This window comes from Aotus nancymaae, unplaced genomic scaffold, assembly GCF_030222135.1.
Source record: "Aotus nancymaae isolate 86718 unplaced genomic scaffold, 86718_ANA_hifiasm-v0.15.2.pri h1tg000010l, whole genome shotgun sequence".
Lineage (NCBI taxonomy): Eukaryota > Metazoa > Chordata > Mammalia > Primates > Aotidae > Aotus > Aotus nancymaae.
This window is the reverse complement of record NW_026988421.1, coordinates 54,246,474-54,267,646: the sequence shown is the minus strand read 5'-3', so window position 1 is coordinate 54,267,646 and position 21,173 is coordinate 54,246,474. Positions and strand designations below refer to the sequence as shown.

The 21,173-nt window shown below is 33.3% G+C and overlaps 1 protein-coding gene across 2 annotated transcripts in view; it reads left to right on the top strand.

Annotated features, from left to right (window-relative positions):
- RTKN2 (rhotekin 2) overlaps window positions 1–19,360 on the top strand; it is a 164,282-nt gene extending 144,922 nt beyond the window's left edge. For both annotated transcript variants that reach the window (XM_064374167.1, XM_064374168.1), the window contains 3 exons: window positions 7,885–8,050; window positions 12,814–12,921; window positions 14,192–19,360. In XM_064374167.1, coding sequence (XP_064230237.1) covers window positions 7,885–8,050; window positions 12,814–12,921; window positions 14,192–14,727 — 810 coding nt within the window. In that variant the 3' untranslated portion in view covers window positions 14,728–19,360. The remainder of the gene's footprint in view (window positions 1–7,884; window positions 8,051–12,813; window positions 12,922–14,191) is intronic.
- The last annotated feature ends 1,813 nt before the right edge of the window (window positions 19,361–21,173 follow it).

The window sequence follows — 21,173 nt, the reverse complement described above, 5'->3', positions numbered from 1 at the left end:
CCAGGATTATTCAGGGATTATGCATCCTCTGTAATTCTTCTAGATTGTAAATGAGGTCTAGAGGCTTGATTGTATTTATGTAAAACATTTTTATTAGACTATTTTATGGTTGATGACAGACAAGTACTTTATAGAGCCTCCGACTGGGAGGCTCATGAAGTCAGGTTGTCGTCACTACTGGTGATGCCCTGTCTCCAACATAAAGCAATCTTTTCTCTTTACGATTAGCAAGTAGTCAGTGAGGAGACACTTTGGCACTGTGTGACGGTCTTTGTTTTCTAACAGTCTTTCACATAATGGTTTTAGGCACATGTGATTGTCTTTGCCTAAATCAGTTATTACACAGGAGATTTTGGGTGAATTTCTCATGCTTCTTTTCTTCTATGCATGCCCTTCCTTTTGGCATTCTTTTTTAAAGAAGTTTTTCTTATCAACTAGGGATGAATTATAGTCTCTTGTGAAAAGGCAGGATAAATACTTAATATCTTAATTGCCAATTTTCAGAATAGGAAGTTGGTGTTATGTATTGGTATTGGTAATATATATTGGAGTTGATATTACCTCCTCCAGGGGTAGCAGACGAGTATTATCTTCCTCCCTGCCCTACCTTCACTGTCTCATATAGTGATAAATTCATAGGTTTATATCTGTTCAGTGTTTTACTTGGTTTTTAAATCTAAGGTAGATGTTTTGATTGTTTTTCTTACCTTGCAGATTTGTAAGGGAGAAATACTATTAGTGTTTTCTTTTTCGTTTTTTGTTTGTTTGAGACAGGGTCTGGCCCTGTCACCCAGACTGGAGTGCAGTGGTGCCATCACAGCTCACTGCAGCCTCCACCTCCTGGACACAAGCGATCCCCCCGAGTAGCTGGGATTGCAGGTGCATGCCACCACACCCGCCTAGGTTTTGTATTTATTGTAGAGACAGGGTTTCACCATGTTACTCAGGCTGGTCTCAAACTCCTGGGCTCAAGTAATCTGCCTGCCTCAGCCTCCCAAAGTGCTGGGATTACAGGTGTTAGCCACCAGACCCAGCTTATTAGTGTATTCTTTTTTTTTACTTTTTAAAAATTTATTTATTTATTTTTGAGACGCTGTCTTGCTCTGTTGCCCAGGCTGGAGTACAGTGGCATGATCTTGGCTCACTGCAACCTCTGCCTCCCGGGTTCAAGCTATTCTCCTGCCTCAGCCTCCCAAGTAGCTGGGATTACAGGCACCCGCCACCACGTCCAGCTAATTTTTGTATTTTTAGTAGAAACGGAGTTTCACCATGTTGTCTAGGGTGGTCTTTAACAGTGTATTCTTAAATAAACAAAAGATCTTTGATAAATGCCAGTTTGGTATTTTCTGATACAGCAGGTAAAGACCAAATAAAACGTTTAAGAATAGTGTTTTTCTTTTAGTTGGTAGTAGATTTCTAATGGTGGGTCTCTAAGATCTTTAAACTTGATAATGTTAAACATTAAATACAAATCAGAGTTTTTTGTCTTTTGATCAGCTTTCTTCTTTTCTAATGATTTAGAAGAAATTTAATGCTACTTTTAAAATTATTTGAAAACATAAATTTCACAGTTGCTAAGGTATATAAATAATAGTTGTGTTATTTAGATCACAGGATCTGTTCTCAAGCTATAATCCTTGTCCTTCTAAATGGCATTTTCTGTAAGGCTAAGTTGGTTCGTTAATTTTCATAGGGAGCTGTGGAAATAGTCACATTAAGGAAAGAAAAGCCTAAAAACGATTCCCCTCCCATTTTCAATCCAAATTTGAAAGGGTGATTTACTTCAAAGTGATTGCTTCAAATTCAAAAAACTTCACCATGAATGTTATTGAGCAAGACATTCTCAATAACAGGTACTTAACTAAATATTCTACACATTATAGAAAGCATTTTGTTAACCAAAGCTTTATCCATTTTCAGTAGGGTGGGGAGTGGGATGGTTACAAAAAAGTGTGAGCCTTTGAGATCAGGTCTTTTCTTGTTTTAAATATTATATACATACATTATTCATTTTAATAAAATCTGTACTAAACAAGTCAATGACACTACTTAGTGTAGTAGACCTTGGTTAAATTGTTTTGAAAATACTTTTGTATTTATCATAGACCCTAGAAAGCAAAATTATTATGAATCACATGTGATTTTAATCCAATTATGTTAGTTTTCTTAATATCTAATCATATCAACTCTTCAGATTTTTAAAATATAGCCAAAATAATTTTTCAAACATTTTCCTAATAGGAGTTTACATCTGATTTAATTAATATAAATTTAAAATAATTTTATTAAACTAATAGTAATCATACCTTGTAGTTGGTTTAACTTACAGCTACTATGCATTACATATGTCAAGCATTCTTTGTCATATATATAAAAAGGTATCCTTTTTGTCACTAGAGTATATATAAAGTCTAAGCCTTGTTTTTAGCATCAACATTTTGTCTTCATTCCTGATTAACAGGACTTCAGACAGAGCACTTTTCAAAGAACTCATTTATTTTTACAGCATGTTTGTAAGGAAGGTGTGAAATATTATCTGCATTATAGACAAAGAGGCATTAATAGACTGACTTTGGTTTTTATGTTTGTATTTTTTAATTGTTTTCTTTGGAAAAAATTTAAGGTAATTTATACATAGAATAGTATAAATGAACCCATTTGTACTCTCACACATTGCCCCCACGTTACATATATTTCAAAGCAAATCCTAAAGACCATATAATTTTACTTGTAAATATTCCTGTTGTCACACTTAAGAAAATTTATGGTTTTATATATAAGTGGTCATACGTAGATATAGTTGTATATAGTTAATATGTCATCAAAAATCCAGGCAGTTTTTAAAATCCCCAGTCTCAATTTTTGTAACAGTTTTTTGAATTAGGATCCAGATAAGGGCCACATATTATGGTTGATTGATTAGGTCTTTCAAGTCTCTTTAGAAGAGACTTGACATTGTTGATGGAAGTGTAAATTATTTCAGCCATTTTGAAAGACAGTGTGTCGATTCCTCAAAGACCTAAAGACAGAAATACCATTCAACCCATCAATCCCATTACTGGGTATATACCCAAAGGAATATAAAATTATTCTATTATAAAGACACATGCATGCATATTTTCATTGCAGCACTATTCACAATAGCAAAGACATGGAATCAACCTAAATGCCCATCAACGGTGGACTGGATAAAGAAAGTGTGGTACACAGACACCATGGAATACTCTGCAGCTACAAAAATGAACTAGATCATGTCCTTTTCAGGGACATAGATGGAGCTGGAGGCCATTCTCCTTAGCAAACTAACACAGGAACAGAAAATCAAATACCATATGTTCTCACTTATAAGTGGGAGCTAAATGATGAGAACATATGGACATAGAGGGGAACGACACACTCTGAGGCCTATCGGAGAGTGGAGGGTGGGAGGAGAGAGAAGATCAGGAAAAATAACTAATGAGTACTACTAGGCTTAATATCTGGGTGATTAAATAATCTTTACAAACAGACCCCCATGACACAAGTTTACCTATGCAACAAACCTGCACTTGTACCCCTGAACTCAAGAGTTTAATAATAATAATATTTTGGCTTATGCTCACACCTCAGACTCCCCACTTCACACACACACACACACACCCATACACAATTTATTTACTGAAGAAATTGGTCTTTTATTATAGTCTGGTTTTTCATAGTCTGGATTTTTCTAGTTACATCCCTGGGTTGCCTTTTTTCTTTCTTTCTTTCTTTTTTTTTTTTTGAGACAGAGTTTCACTCTTGTCGCCCAGGCTAGAATGCAATGGCACAATCTCTGCTCACTGCAACTTCTGCCTCCCGGGTTCAAGTGATTCTCGAGCCTCAGCCTCCCAAGTAGCTGGGATTACAGGCATGCGCCACCACGCCCAGCTAATTTTGTATTTTTAGTAGAGACGGGGTTTCTCCATGTTGGTCAGGTTGGTCTCGAACTCCTAACATCAGGTGATCTTCCCGCCTTGGCTTCCCAAAGTGCTGGGATTACAGACATGAGCCACCACGCCCAGCCTGCCTTTTTTCTTATATTTTTGGATCATATTCAGGTTTGTTGGTTGGTTAGTAAGAATACATTTTAGGAAGGGTCGTATACTTTCATCAAGAAGCATATCATATATCTAGTTCTTCCACTCAACAACCATTGATGAACATTGTTTAGATCCTTTATTTTATTAAAGATTGTAAATTGGTAGTATTTTACATTTTTTTATAGCTGGAATCCCTCTACTTCATCAGCCATTTGGTTACCCTGAAGTACAATTTTTATAGAGAAGACAGGAATAAGTTCTTTTTGTTTTTTTTATCTATTTATATGTCAGTTACCAAAACAGTAAGATAGTATCCTACCATCTTTCACAGGCGACCAATGAGTTAGTTTTTAAATATCATTATGAATTTTTGGATTTAAAGACGTGTCATGAATCTGTTCATTGCTGTTGCTATTCTAATCGATGTTCTAATTGTCCGACGTTTGACTAGTAGAAGCCTCTTCTAGTTGACTCTTGAGTCCTTTTGGAATAACCCTAGGAATCTTGGATTTCTGATAGGACAAGATGTTCCAGAATCATCTTATACGTTTCATGGCCCAAGCTGAGAGTCAGCCATTTCTCCAAAAAGCTATGATTCTTTTTTGTAGGAAAGAGCACATAGAGACCATAATCTGGGTGTATTTTTTAAGGTCATACAGAAAAGTAACATAAATAATTTATAAATCTAGTCCTGATCTAGTAATTTTTCATTTACATGGAAATGGAGAGGAAGAAGTACAATTTTAATTCAAAACAATAATTTTAAAAAACCTAAATGAAACTTTCCTGTGACTTTAGAGTTTATGTTTCATTACAAAATTGACTTCCCAGATTATATTTTTATTGATTTCACTTAGCATTCCCTAGGTAACACCACCATCTCATGCAGTGAAAAATTGCAGATTGACAAAAAGCAAAGCCAGCTACAGATTAACATTTCACAGTGAATAATCTCAAATCTATTTACATATCACGAAAAGTTAACTATAAAACCTCCTAGATCAATTAAAGTTTTGAGATTAGCAAAAACAAAACCGGAAACGCTGGGCTTAATAGAATACTTCTCACAGAACATGTTTCCTCACAAAGAGTTGGATTGGAGATTATTTTTAGGATCTCTGTCTATCAATACAAAACTTTTTAATTATTATTTGAGTTGTTCTTTTCCTATTTCAATTGTTTATGTTTTAAAATATTTTTTAGCTGTTTACTGAGTAAGTCAATATTTTAGTTGGCAGAAATAGTAGGAGTAGGGAGGCAGAGAATTACCAGGTTCCTTGTTTTCATACCCTAAGAGGAGATACTTCCCTTATATAAACACAGAAGCCCATAATGATAACACTCCTGAAATTCACCTTAGTGTTTTCTAATCACTTCCTTTATTGAGAAGTGAAGACCTGAGCACTATTTTTGATATTTTCCCACACTGAAAAACAGCTTGCATGAACTTTCTGACACTCTGAGAAACTTTACTTGTGCTAATCACTTTTTCTTTGACACGCAATTTTGTGGTTAAAAGTTTTCTGTTAAATTTTTTTGGATGATAACATATAGAAGTTAATTCAAATTCTGTATTTCACTTGCACCTTTTAAAAACCTCTTATGTTTTAAAAATGTAGTCGTATTTCGGGCTACCAGAATTAATGGAGTATATACAGTAGTATTTATATATTTTTGTATTATATTCTCTTAGAAGGATATAAATGATTCAGTTCATCAGATTTTCTATGTACTGGTTTCATTTGAAATGATACTATGGTAAAAATACCTAAATTCGTCTATAAAAATCAAATTTCCCTTATTTAAAAATTGAATCCATAAAGTAGTCAGAAATGTTTATTAAAATGGAATTGGTAGAGAGAAGCACAATTTCAGTAACAAGAATGCTTTTTATTTTATTTTGTAATATTAACAATAGAGGGTTTTTCCCCCACTATGATTTAACCTTTGCTTAGTCTAATATAGTAGCATATCAAAGATTCTTCCTAGAGTTTCAATCATTCTCTGCTAGTGATAATAAGCTTTGTATTTACTGTGGATGATTAGGTACATCCCTGAGCTCCAAGGTTACCATTTAGGGCAGCATTTGTTACATAATACAAATAATTACTTAAAAGAGTTAATTCACAAAGTTTATTACCAAGACATAAAAGTGTAAAAAGACTCTATTATGATAAAATGAAGATACTGGGCATAAGTCCCATTACAGTCCTCTAAAGGCACATTCCTGGATTTCTACAGTGGCAGGATAGACTATCTCTAAGATGGTTAACGATCATTCTATTTTGTGATACTCTAAAGGTTCAAAGTTACATTGATACTTTATACAACATACATTTTTCCCCTGTGGTTTTGAATAAGAATTTATTCCTTCAGAAAAGAATTCCTTTTATAGTATTTATGGTGTTCACCTGCCTGTATTTATCCATTTTTCAGGGAATGGATAGCTTATATTCCTAACCCTGCTACTTCTGTAATATCCACAGTATGTATATATAGGTTTTGGTGTGTGACTATATAGTCTCTTCACCCTTTACTCAGTGAAGAATTTCTTTCTTTTCTTAATCAGCTTTTAATACTACCAGCCAGAATATTCTTGTCACACATTACAGTAGGTTTAACCATGATTCTCTTGAACGACTATATATAATGCAGTAGCCACTATCCTGTAGTGCCTGTTAGATGCTTGACAATGTGGCTGGTCCAGATCAAGATGTGCTGTAAGTGTAAAATACAAACTGGATTTTGAAGGCTCAATATGAAACCCTTTAACATATTTTGGATATGCTGAGTTACATGAAATACATTTTTAAATTAATTTCAGCAGTTTCTTTTTAGTGTGGTTTTTAGAAAATTTTCTATTACATATGTGGCTCACATTGTATTTATACTGGACAGCACTTCCCTAGAATAGTGTAAACAAATCATTCTGTAGGCATCAAATCTCTATCTTTGTGTAATAGTTCTAGTACAGACTTTATCCCCCACTATTCCTTGGTCAAAACCACATGTAGTTGCTAGCTTACTATGAGGCATGGCTGTGTCTGTGTGTGACTCGGGAATATACTTCACAGAATCTTCTAAGTATAGAATCAATAAGTGTCATCACAATAGCATACCTAGTATCACTCAGAAAAAGGTTTAGACTGTCAGTGTGAATGAAACCATTGCCTTAGTTGTAGTGTTGCACCTTGCACTTTAAAAATAATTTTATCATTTTAAGAATTGTATTACTTTATTGATCTTTAGCTATGAACTTTGTAAATGAATGTTACATATCAAAATAAATATTAATGAAGAAAACTTAACTGTTTTGCTGCAGTAAACACTATAAGTTATGGTTTTACTGCTTTAACTGATAGCACTAATTATTATGCATGAATATTAGAATAAGAAACATACTTTACTGATTCTGTTTTATTAGTTTGAAATATAGTTAACATAATCCACATTACAGTTATGACATGCTGTACTTGTTTTATTGGAAATTTTAAGATGTATATAAAAGACAACAAACTTCTACTTAAACTGAGATAGATCAAAACAGGGGTTATGTTTTAATCTCATAAATTTAGCATAAGTGCTATATATATAGCATACTTAAAAACATTCAGTTTTTTAATATAAAGCATTCTTTTTTAAAAACTTTCTAATTGGAGTTTGAATATAAAAAATTCTCAATTAGATGTTTTAAATTTCAAATGATCAGTAATAAGATTATGGTTATATCAGATGTAAATATGGTAGCTAAGCAGTGAAACATTTGTTTGATCATTACAGAAATTTTCTGATGCAAAACCCCAATTTTTTTCTTACTTTTTAGGAAACCAGAATCCGGGCAATGGATAAGGATGCCAATAAAAGAATCCATAATTTATCTGTCATCAATCCTGTTCCTGGACAAGCTATAACTCAGATTTTTGCAGTTGACAATAGAGAAGATCTTCAGAAGTGGATGGAAGCCTTCTGGCAGCATTTCTTTGATCTTAGTAAATAGATACTTGGATTTTGTAGTTGTATATTCATGTAGCCTGAAAGGATATGCACAGCAGTCTTCAAATTATAATCTTATAATTTGTAGCAAGAATTTTTTATGTTCTTGAAAAAGTGGTAGTATATCACAATGCACTGATGTTTTTTTCTGTCAGTCTCTTTCCAGTGGCTGACTGACTATTGTGTAGTATACGTTTGGATTCTAGCATCTCTACTTCCTACTTTTTGAAGTTCCTTTGGTCTAAAACAACCAGACTATATTCTCTCAAAATGTTAGGATTTAACTGTTGAAGGCAATGTGTTTGATCCAACAGATAAGAAGCCATTTAAGGCTGGGCACGGTAGATCATGAGGTCAGAAGATCAAGACCTTCCTGGCCAACATGGTGAAACCCCATCTCTACTAAAAATACAAAAATTAGCTGGACGTGGAGGTATATGCCTGTAATCCCAGCTACTTGGGAGGCTGAGGCAGGAGAATTGCTTGAACCAGGGAGTCAGAAGTTGCAGTAGGCCGAGATTGTGCCACTGCACTCCAGCCTGGCGACAGAGCAACATTTCGTCTCAAAAAAAAAAAAAACCATTTGAGGAACAAGAAACTTTTCCAGGATAATGTTGATTCTAAAATATTGAAACATTCAGGAGTCTCACTTTTGTAGCCTTCCCTTAACTCCAGGTTTGTTATCATCTTCTTGGACAACATCCAGAGAGGTTTTTGTTTTTGTTTTAAATCACACACATATGATTTTCTCATCTCAATAATACAGTCCAATGACATGGATTATAAAAACTATGGGATGGTAATGTAATAGGGCTATTGTGTGTAAAATATGTGAGGTTCTAACATTTCTCAAGGAAGAATTTTATCAACAGGAAAATATTGAAATTGTAACAGTTCTTTGTGTTTACTGACAATAAGTCTTAACAGAATATTTATTATCTACAGTTTTATATTGAAATTGTAGAATGTTGATGGCTGTTTCTGATCAAACAAAGCCTACTGATGGATGCTACCAGTATTTCGTCAGTTGAATGCTATTCAGTGGAAAACTGAGACATTTCCAAAAAGGGAAATTATTTCTGCAACTCATAGAAATAACCCTAGGGACATTTTAAGAACTCTGTTTTCTCGAACACTATGAAGAAAAGTTAATACCTGCAGCCCTCAATTTAGAAGTTGGGGAAGAGGCAGGAACAGGGTCTAAATTCATGGATTATTTCCCATATACCAGATTATTTCATTCATCCTCATAACACTCTATGAAGTACAGATTATTTCTCTTTGCTTTAAAGATGAGAAAACTTAGGCCTGAAAAGGTTTCTGGTTCACAGCATTGAACTAGAGGATTTCCTCCATGGCCTTCTTGGATTGTTTAGGATTTGTTTTCCTTATATACCATCCCTAGACACTCAATAAATATTCAGATATTAATTTCATGCTTGTCAGCATGTACCACATTTATTTAACTAAAGTTTTCGTGCCAGGCATGGTGGCTCATGCTCATAATCCCAGCACTCTGGGAGGCCGAGGCAGATGGATCACCCGAGGTCAGGAGTTCAAGACCATCCTGACCAACATGGTGAAACCCTATCTCTACTAAAAATACAAAAATTAGCTGTGCATGGTGGCGTGCGCCTGTAGTCCCAGCTACTTGGGAGGCTGAGGCAGGAGAATCGCTTGAAGCCGGGAGGCAGAGGTTGCAGTAAACTGAGATCTCACCACTACACTCCAGCCTGGGTGGCAGAGCGAGACTCTGCTAAAACTAAAAATTTCAGCAGATCTCAAGTGTATAACTTAAAAGACAACAATGTCCTTTCTTTTGCTGATCATAGCTAAAATTGTAACCATTTTCCTAAATGCTCTGTCTTAGAGAATCTGTCTTATAAATGACTTATTTTTAGAATGATTCTGGTATTTTATAATTTTTATGTGCATAAAAACAAGAGGAGAGATATGAGCATGATAATACCAGAATCTTCTAGTCTGCATATCAACTGCTATTAGATGATCTCATGCTTTCATTCTTTAGATTATGTGAAATAATTTATCATGCTAAAATGGGGAGTTGGAGGGATAAGAATCTCATGACATTTTTCTACTGTCAACATAATAAGAAAGTGATGACAACTTGGTTCTCAGGTCTGGTTCCTTCTTTGGTATTTAATACTTTTTGGCACAAAAACTGCCAACCTATGTAATTTTTGAAGTACAAATTCTATTACATTTATACTTCAAAATTCAGAATTCATTGTGTATGGATATATGAAGCAAAGATAGAGATATTTATACCATACTAAAAAATTGACTTACACTTTAAAATTTTAACTTTTCTAGTGACAGGTGCAACCTCCTGTGATCCTGGTTGAAGTATGGTACGTAGTACAAAGTACAGGATAGATATTCAGGGAAGAATAAAGCAAGAGAAATTTAATATTGAGAGCAAATTTGAATTATTTGGCCATATTTAAGAATAGAAAACCAGGAGAGTTAGATAATTAAAACTCAGGGGGAAACACTTATGGAAGTAGATCTGTTTAGCTGAGGGGAGAATGGCCTCAGGTGGTTGTTGGTGGGCAAGAGGGATGTAATAGCTGCTGTTAATCTTTGTGAGTTAAACCTGTAAAAGAGGAGTGACACGTGTTCTGGATGGTCAGTAGAAGTAAAGAATGCTAGGTCAAAGATATAGAAAATTAAGACGGATTTGGAACATTTCATTTATTTTAATATTTAAGAATATAATATTGAGTTACATTAGGAGCTTAGCATAAAAAATTGTTTTGACTGGGAACACTAATAGTATTTTAGGAAATATCTTTAATATATAAATTGTTATGCGAACAAAACATACTCATTTAATGTTTCATATTGGGCCCTTATTTTCATGTTAGCATATTGGCTATCATGTATAACTATGCATAGAGATTTATTTGCTGGCAAAATAAATGTTTGAATTGTAGTCTTAACCCATGAACATGTTTGTACCTCTGTCTTTAGTAACACATGAAATAATGTGGCATTATATTCCAGTTTTCATCGTAACTAGTATTCTGCTACTAGTTTAACAATGAAATGCTTTTATTTACCAATATAGAGAAAATATTGTATTTCATAATAATTTATCTAAGAATGTGACAGAAATGTGTGCCAGTTTAAAGTGTTTAGTTATTTTTCCATTAGATAAGGGTTTTTTTTCCTGTCCCCCAAGAAGAAAAAAACTAGCTTTTATATATTTATCTATAAAAGGAAGTGTGGGGAGGAATAAGTTATCAGATCTCAGATCCTACTAGATGTGCTTTCTGGAGATCAAGCTTTGAAGCATTGTACTCAAGAATTTATTCCCTTTATCAGTTACTATGTGGCTTATTTTGAAGTTTTTACCATATTCTGTGCTTAGCATCATAATAAAACATACTGAAAGGCTTTTTTATGTTTCTTAAGTAATGGTGATGAACTTTAAATTTATGCATATATTACTATAGTAGTATATTCAACTACAAACAACAAAAATAAGTAATTTTACTAAATATGAAGTTTCCTTACTTTTTAAGTCATAGAAAATAACCAGCTTAGATACTGAATATGGATATATGACCTAGGTGTATTATATTTACTTTTTTATCAGTATAAGATAGGCTATAAGAAGGTGAATGTCAGTAACTTGCTCTTACAAAATTAATCTATAGTCACATGGGAACTAGCATAGTTGCTATCCAGCATGCAGGTACACAATAAGAATGAAAAGATTAAATATTTGGACATCACTCAGGAGAAGTCTCCAAAATTTAAGATTAGTGTGAAGCATAACTAAAAGAAAAATTAATAATGTCCACACTTAAATTTTAACTTAATAGTGGAAACATTTTATTCGAGAGTACCTTTATTTAATGTGTCCTTCCTAAAACAAATTTGACTCAGAATTTTATTGAGTGATATGATTTTATAGTAATAGGTTTTTATATACCTTTTACCTAAATGAAAATACAGTGTTTTTCTAGAGTTAAATGATTTTGAAAAAGCATGATAGTCATCTTAAAAGGACAATTGCTAAGTAAATAATTTTTCTTAATCAAAATTTTCATAGTTAAAACCATTTTTGAGAACCTCCCTCCTTTATATTTTTTTCTATTTCCTTCTAGGTAACTATATTTCAGTCGATTGTTTAACTTTTCAACATCTTGAATACTTAATGTTTAATATTTAAAAGAAGAGAACCTGCACAGGCTTTTGCAATAAATAGAAATTTTGAAGTAGTTATTAACCATTTAGTGAAATAGGATAGTATTTAATAGCCTAGAGTGCAGTGGTGCAATCTCGGCTGACTGCAGCCTCTGCCTCCTGGGTTCAAGCCATCCTCCTGCCTCAGTCTCCCAAGTAGCTGGGACTAAAGGCACGTCCCACCACACCTGGCTAATTTTTGTATTTTTAGTAGAGAAGGGTTTCACCATGTTGTCCAGGCTGGTCTTGAACTCCTAACCTCAGGTGATCTGCCCACTTAGACCTTCCAAAGTGCTGAGATCGCAGGCGTGAGCCACTACACCCGGCCAGACTTTATTTTTTAAATAGATTACTTTTATGTTCAGAACTGGACTTTGAAATTATGGATAGTATTAGGTTTTTGTGCAAGCCTCCCTTAAGGCACTGCTTTATTTATAAATTCACTGATTTTTATTCAAAGCAAAAATGTACTGCTATCTATTAAAAATGAAATATATATCTTTACATTTCTGTTTTAAACTAGTCTGCCTTTTTTCTGTCTTAGGCCAGTGGAAGCATTGTTGTGAAGAACTTATGAAAATTGAGATTATGTCACCACGGAAACCACCTTTGTTCTTGACAAAAGAGGCAACCTCAGTCTACCATGATATGAGTAAGCAGGGCTTGTCTTTTCTAGGCTGCAGGATAACAAAAACAACATTGTCCATACTCAAGCAGCTTATTCTATTGACGTTAAAATGCTAAAATTTTCAGGGCACAATCAAAATGAATGAAAAAAGACTGATTATAGACTAAGGAACTCATGTTTAATAGATGAATTCATACAAAATAATGAATACACTTTTTTAATAGTCTGAATGCTTGAGATCAAACAAAAAATTTAAGGGCTTAAAATGAGTAAAGGTGCACTGAAAATAAATACTAGCCTAGTAGCTGATGAAAATTCTGAAAATAAACACTTGCAGATTCTAAAAAGTAATCATGTTCAGTAATTTTTTTCTGTATTTAATTAAATTTCAAGTAGTGTTGCTAGATGCATATTAACAAATGGAAGCTTTCATCTCTGGCCAAAAAAAATTGGTTATGTTTAAAACTTTGAAAAATTTTAAATTTCTAGACTCACTAATATTCAGTTTCTTGAAAAGTGTTTATTTTTGTGCAGTTGCCTCAGTTAATAATGATGTGAACAAGTGCAAGTCAGTCTATATTCTGTCCAACTTGCCACTAATGTATCTGTACTTACATTCACTTTAAAATGTTAGGTTAAAAATGGTACATTTGGGTTCACACATTTTAAAATACCAGTAATTCATTTGATACTTATCTCAGTTCTTTTATTTTTCCCAAGGAAAATTTCAACCAGCACCTTTATTACCAAAGTGGTATGAGGGCTTTACTCTCTTCCTGGGTTTTTGGTTTTAAGCATTTGCCCTTTTAACAGAGACTTTGCTGGTCTACAGGAATGAATACTCATCCAACTTCAGTCATCCCAATATATATCTAGCTTTTGCTCTTACCTACAAGTCAGAATAAGGTTTTAAATCCAAGAAATGTTGTCTCATAAATAATCTATACAAGTTTTTAAAAAACTCATATAATTCCACTTCTTTGAAAGCTGGATTTTGCTAATTTCTTTAGGAATATATTTATACATGTGTCTGTATTATGTACATTATATGTATGTTATATATATGTTTTATATATACACTGTGTATTATGTGTGTTTACATATAAAATGTATATATAGTGTATTGCATGATCTTTTTAGTTTTGATGGCATGGTTATTTTTACAAGTAAACATTTTCCTTATCATAGTCTTTGACCATTATATATAGCATACTAGTTTGGAAAATAATAACTTATTCTGATCAAGTGCATACTGCTTGTGAATTTTTTCATGTGTTTTTTCTTAAAATTATAGGCATTGATTCACCTATGAAACTTGAAAGTTTAACAGATATAATACAAAAAAAAATTGAAGAGACAAATGGGCAGTTCCTTACTTGTCAGCATGAAGAATCCTTACCACCTCTTTGGGCCACACTCTTTGATGGTAACCATCAAATAGTCATCCAGAAAAAGGTACTGTCTCCTGCAGGTGAGCCATTACATGATGAAAAAGGGAAAAAGAGACGAGCTCCCCTTCCCCCTTCTGATAAACTTCCATTCAGCTTAAAATCACAGAGTAACACAGATCAATTGGTTAAGGACAACTGGGGAAAAACAAGTGTATCTCAGACCTCACCTTTGGATACCAAACTATCAATCCTAATGCATCACTTACAGAAACCAATGGCTGCTCCTCGAAAACTTCTCCCTGCCAGGAAAAAAAGATTAAGTGATGGTGAGCATGCAGACACTAAAACCAATTTTGAAGCCAAGCCAGTGCCAGCTCCAAGGCAGAAATCCATCAAAGACATTCTGGACCCTAGATCATGGCTGCAGGCACAAGTATAGAAAACAATTAATGATAAAACATTTAACAAAATCTATAACTGTAATGCTTAATTCAGAGGCATTATAAATAGAGTAATGTGTAATTATATAGGTAAATATGATAGTGATTTATACCAATAATTAATAAGCTATTAGGTATAGAAAAACATTTTATAATAAAGATATGGATTTTTTTCTTTTTACTCCTGATTTTCAGAATGTAAGTGATTTCTCCAGCAGTGTGCAAGAGGCAGTTTCTAGACAATATCCTAATTGTTGGAAGGGTTAATTTATTCCTAAATTAGTACCAGGCAGTGAATAAGCCCTAGGCAGAATAAGGCATTAAAATTTCTTTTGGGGAGAGACTGTCTAGTAATTTAAAATGTGTTAAATATGAGCCATATTCTCATTGTGAGAATTTTAATACTAATGGAATGTTTCAAAGGTTTTGTTCAAACCACAAATTATAGAATCCACCCAAGAAAATTCTCTTCTTAGCATTCTGGAATTCTCATCTAATGGTTCACTGGCTCTCATCTATTGTTTAACTCACTAGTTTATAGGCTGACCTTTTAAATTCTTGGGATAAATTTTGGAATATTAAATTCTTCATCTTTAAAGGGAATTTGTAATGTGCTGTTCAGACTTGTTTCCTTGATGAGCCCTGAAATCCTGTTGACATTAACTTTCATAAATGAAGCATAACACTTATTAGTTTAGAGAAATGGTAGATGAAATTCTCTTTACATTCAATTTTCTGTGTGTGTTGCTAATTTCCATTGTGACTTTGGAATTTAGGAAAGTGAGTAGATGATTAACACTTTAAAATTCATTTAATTCTTATTTAAAAAGAAGATGGGAGATTCAAAAATACCAGAAAAGTTGGCTACCATGGAAAATAATTTTCAGAGTTAATTCTTTTTTACGATTTTAATTAGATTTCCTTGTCCTAGTAAGGATGATGTCTGATAGCGGTATTATTCATTAGAAGTCATATTCTTACAACAGTGACATTGGAGTCATTTCCATAGGAGGTGATTTCCATAGCAACTAATCATAGTGACCCAAACAGGATTATAAAATCAAATGAGGAATAAATAGCAGAAAAATACCTTATAAGGAACAAAAAGAAAATCCATTTTTTATAATAATGCTTTTTGTAAACAAGAGCAGAACAGTTTAAAAACTCTAATCAGAATTTCCAAATAAAACAGTTTCCATAAGGTGTCAGCAGCAGCACTCAAAATCTCAAATCACACTGAACCCTAAATATCATTGCAAGAAATAAAAGTTAAGAATTAAGTTGTTGCCCTGTGTATAATCTCTTGAGATCTTTTTAAAGCTAGCAAGAACTCTATTTGGATCAGAACTACATTATTACAAAATAAAATAAACACTTGACCAAAAAAAAAACCCACATTAATTTAAACAGAGCCTTTCATTATTTTCAGATAGCAGGGTCTTTTTCATTTACAAAGAATGATGTAACTACCAGGTCACTTCTGTGTTTGCCCAGGACTCCTAGTAAGAATTGAATCTTGAAGGAGTAATGATAACGAAAGGTTTCTTGTGACTGGTAACACCAGGACATACACAGTGTTTGGTGAGAAGAAAATACTATATGCCTGCTTGATGACATACAGAGATCATCACATGTATGAAAACCTTAAAAAGTGGATTTATTTTTTCTAACTAGAAGGCTCTCATAAATTTCTTATGATTGCTGTTTCAGTAAGTGACATTAAAAATCTAAAGGATATTGTTTGAATTTTTTGGTTACTTTTTTAAACCTCATTGCTGTTTTTGACAGCATTTGTGACTGTCATTGCCACAGAATTATAGAGCTAGAAAATGCTGCAGGCAAAATTGTTTCTGAAACTGGCATCTAAGCATTCTTTTTTTTTCCTAGTTGATGCCTTCCTTTATTACAACAGTATTAAAACTTCTAGATTATATTCTTGTCATTTTTCCTCATGCAAATAATAGCATGAAGGATTTAAGTTGTACAAGAAAAAGAAAGTAATCATATAGAAATTACTTAGCAGTTGTGTCCTCAGAGCAGAACTTTGAAGTCCTTTTTACGTAGAACCATTTTAAAGCGTGAGCAAGGACCACCACCCTCTCCCCACCAGATTATTCAGTCTCTTTCTGGGGGCCCAGGTTACTATTTGTTACAAGTCTTTGAAATGGGCCTGGTGTCTTCAGCTCCTGAAATGCTGATTTACCCCTTTCCAAAAGAGTGTAATTATAATACAAAGTTGGTTTTTTTCTTTGTTTTGTTTTTTTTTTCCCCTATGTCTCTGTCTTCTCTCTCTCTGTCTCATCCCCAAAGGGAAAGCCCTCTTTCCTTCATTCTCTTCTTTCTCCCTTCCTTTACAGTTTAAAAAAAAAATCTAAAAATAGTTAAGCAATGTGTCAAAGAGTGTTTCAAAAGAAGTGTTTGTTTTCTCATTTCTTAAACCAGAAGTTTATGACAAAGAAATATGCCGTGTAATATGAAAGCTGCTTCAGCTTTTTATGAGCTTTCACATTCCTTGTTTGTCCTTTTAATTTGTTTCTTGATATATGAAGACCATAAACTGGAAACAAAGAGTTAGCTGTCAGCTCTTGATAATAACATTATAATTGGGGAAATAGAATAGATATTTTATGATATGATAATTCTGATGATCTAAAGATAATGTCTTAGACAATTACATTTACATTTCAAGCTCTGGGATATAATTTACATATTCAGCATTAAGATCGTACTATTTTTAATTGCAACTAAGTGGTAACTTTTTTATTTTAATACCTCGCAAGGGCAGAGAAGGCATTTTTAAAATTCTAAATGCGCACCTCCTAAGGTAAATAGTCTTTCAAAAATATCAGTCATGCCAAGTCTTGCTGAGTTTTGTTAAATCCTCCTTAACTGTCTGCAGTGCCCCCTGACTTCTTTTAAATGGATGTGAATATATGTGGAAAACTAAATCCATTTATTATAAATGCCTTATCTTTACCCTTTGGGATCCTACTAAATGCATTTTACCTGGTACTATTTATTAAAAATGGAAGCTGTCTTGAATTAGAGACAACTCACATAAGGTAGGTTAAGCAGTCAAGTATTTCTTTAGGCTTATGTTCAGCACCTCAGTCACCTACTGAGAAGTTAATTAATTCAGTCCAAAATGAAATTATAGGGCAGTTTGGTGCAATTTACGTTAAATGCCATTTGAATGTAATCACCTGTGTTACCACGAATGTGGTACAACTATACTAGATAGACAGAATGCTGCATTGCACCATGAGCAAGAAATGTTCTGCAAGAAAAATATCTGTCTCTGTGGTCTGGATTTATCAAAACTCATTTTCTTGTTAAAGAGTAAATAATTGAACAGTAATTAAACTTTAACAGATGACCATTTTTTTTTATATTCTAGTAGCTGTCTTCACTGTTAGTCTTAAATTATAATACAGAGTTGACATTTTGCCCTTACATTTCAAAGGCATTACTATTTTTAAATGTTTATATATGTTTACATGTTTAGATGTAACTGTTTCATTGCTATTAATAGTTAAATGAAATCTCCTTATTCTGGATAATAGATGTTTTTGGTTAACTCTGGGAAAGATGTTACCTTTGAGTTTTTAAAGGCAAGTCTTCATTTGAAAATATATTAGAGTGTATTATTTTCCGACATGCTTGTGTAATTGGATTTGTTTATAATTTTCATTTTTTAATTAAATATGGGTGAGACTTCTGGATTAAAAAGTATTATATCATGGACATACATTTTTTAAAGTACCAAAGGTATTTGGTAAGCAAGCCCAAGTCATGTGATTGAAACTTCTATACGTTAAAAGAACTTACTCGTGCAGACATTTCTAACTTTTTCTCTTTAAGTGCTCCCTCTAGACGAGACTGATAGAAGTAGATAGTGTGGTGGAATCAGTTTAATCAGAGAAAGACATACCAAGTAGCTGGTGCCAATTATTATAAGACTAATTAACATTATTAAAATGTTTACACATAATTCTTCTTAAAGTATACTCTTAAAAATCCATTGATATAACGTTATAGTCATCCAGAATTTAGTTGTAGTTTAGTGATCCAGAATTTCCCCAGAGCTTAAACCACTGCAATAAATTAGGTACATAGGATATTCAGTCGCTACTAGCCACAAGGAATCTCCTTATTTTAATGTATCTCCCTCAGTATTTTATTCCCACAGAGGACCCCAAAGGAGGGGGAGAGAAATGAACAATCCTTGCTCAGTTGTGTTATTTCAGCATTTTATTTCTAAATCTGTAGTGTGATCAGAAATATTAACATTAAAAAAAAATTCCCTCTATCTAGGGAGAGAGGCTGACTAATCAATGTGCTTAGAGAAACAAACTACCTTTACATTCAATTAACAATAACAAAAAAAGTTACCGAAATTTTAACAAGCATTTTTATTTACCTGAGTATGGGAGAAAATACTAATCCTGGCATGTTTGATAATTAGGAAAGACCATTCCAGATCTCATGGAAAATTGTGTTTTAAATTGTAGCAGTTTGCTTTTGAGACACGTGATAATCTCTTAATGTAACTACTAAAGGAGAGGTAGATTGAAAAGATCTTGTATATACATAATTATGTCAGATGTTTTTAAGATATCAAAATAAATTGTTTTGTTGAAAATGAATACTTTTTGGTGTTTTGTTTCAAAATATTTTTATGTTTTGTAAAGAAAATTATTTTTGTGAATGGATGCATTTTTGTTGAACTTAGCCATCTTAATAAGTGCTGAATTGTATCAATTTTATAGTTTTATATTAACAGAGAGAAGAATAGTAAGAGGAATTATCCACTTATCTCAAATATTAAAATATGTGTCTTATGTATATAAAATATTAAACTGTAGATATTTCATACATACATAAATACCTACTCATACACATACTGCGTTAGATTCTTCAGTCAGGGTATTTTCGGTTAGTTTTAAAAGGTTATTTTAAAATGTGCTGCCAATGGTAGCAGAATAAAAAGGCCAAATCACCTTCCATAGTTTACAGAAACCATTACAACCCAGCTCCAACCTGCCATGCCCTACTAGGTACTTTGTGCTCAGTTCCTATGCTTGCAGAACTAGCTGTTGGCTAGGGATCACTCTTAGGTCCTAGAAACTATGCTCCGGCTTTTGCAGGTAGCCCCTTCAGTCTTCAAAGTCAACAACAGTGCATCAAGCCTTCCTGATGCTTCAAATCTCTGACTTTTTCAGTTGCTACCAATTGAAGAAAGTGCTTTGCTTTTAAAGGGCTCAGGTGATTAGATGAGGAATGCCTACCAAGATAATCTCTAGGATACTCAAGATAATTGGAGTGATTCCAGGTCAACTGATTCAGAAATGCCTTTTGCATGCAATATAATCATAGGTGTGATATCTCATCGTCTTCATGGGCAAAGAGCCACTGAATTAGAGCCACTGGAGTGCCATTTTTGAAGTCTACCCACAATACCCTATTAGATTTGTCAAGGGCAGGAAGCATGTTTTATTGACCTTTTAACCCTGTCATAGTATACTGTAATGCGAGTGAGTACAGATTATTGAGTATTATGTGTAAGATACTATACTGTTTTAAATATTTTATATAAATTAATCATTACCATATTCTCTCAATAGCCCCACTTAACAAACATACAAGAGTGGAAGACTTTTTCTGGGTCATATACTGCATGGTAGTTGACTACAAACTCTGAAGTTAGACTTGGGTTAAATTCTAGCTCTGTCATGACTTAGCTATATGATTTTGGGCTTTTTTTTTTTTTAAACCTCATTTGGGTTATTTTAATCGTTAAGATTAAAAAAAAATCTTGTAAGATAGTTGTGTTTATTAAATAAGATAATGCATGTAACATGTAATCCTAGACCTAATGCTTAAGTTTCTGCCTTGTTTCTATAAGTTTACATATAGTATGTAACGTGTATGAAGAGGGAAGAGGATACAGCTGACAGAGATACAACACACACACAGTTACTCAGTCACTTATAAATCCTCTCCTATTTTCATTTCTTGTTTGATGTGAACATGTAAGGCTCATGGTGCCTAGAAATTTAGGAAATATCTAAGAATATGTCCAAATACTTATTGTCCATTGTCTCTTGATCTCTGTATTTGGCACTATTGGGGCTTATAAATTAAAAGACAAACTATTCTTAATCTCACGTGAATTCCTGTGAGTGGAACCAATCATATTAGAGTTTATGGAGATGAAGCATGGTTTGACCTGCCTCCTATATACCTAACATAAATCTATCTGGATACAAATAATCTCTGTCTACCTCTGGGAAACGTAAATTATAAAGATTAAAAAATATGTAAAACACTGTGGGCTATATGAAAGAATAATCAGCATTACACAATTTAGCATCTAATTTTAAGCGCTATGAAAGATCCGTGAGGGATAGCATTAAGGCCAGGCACAGTGGCTCATGCCTGTAAT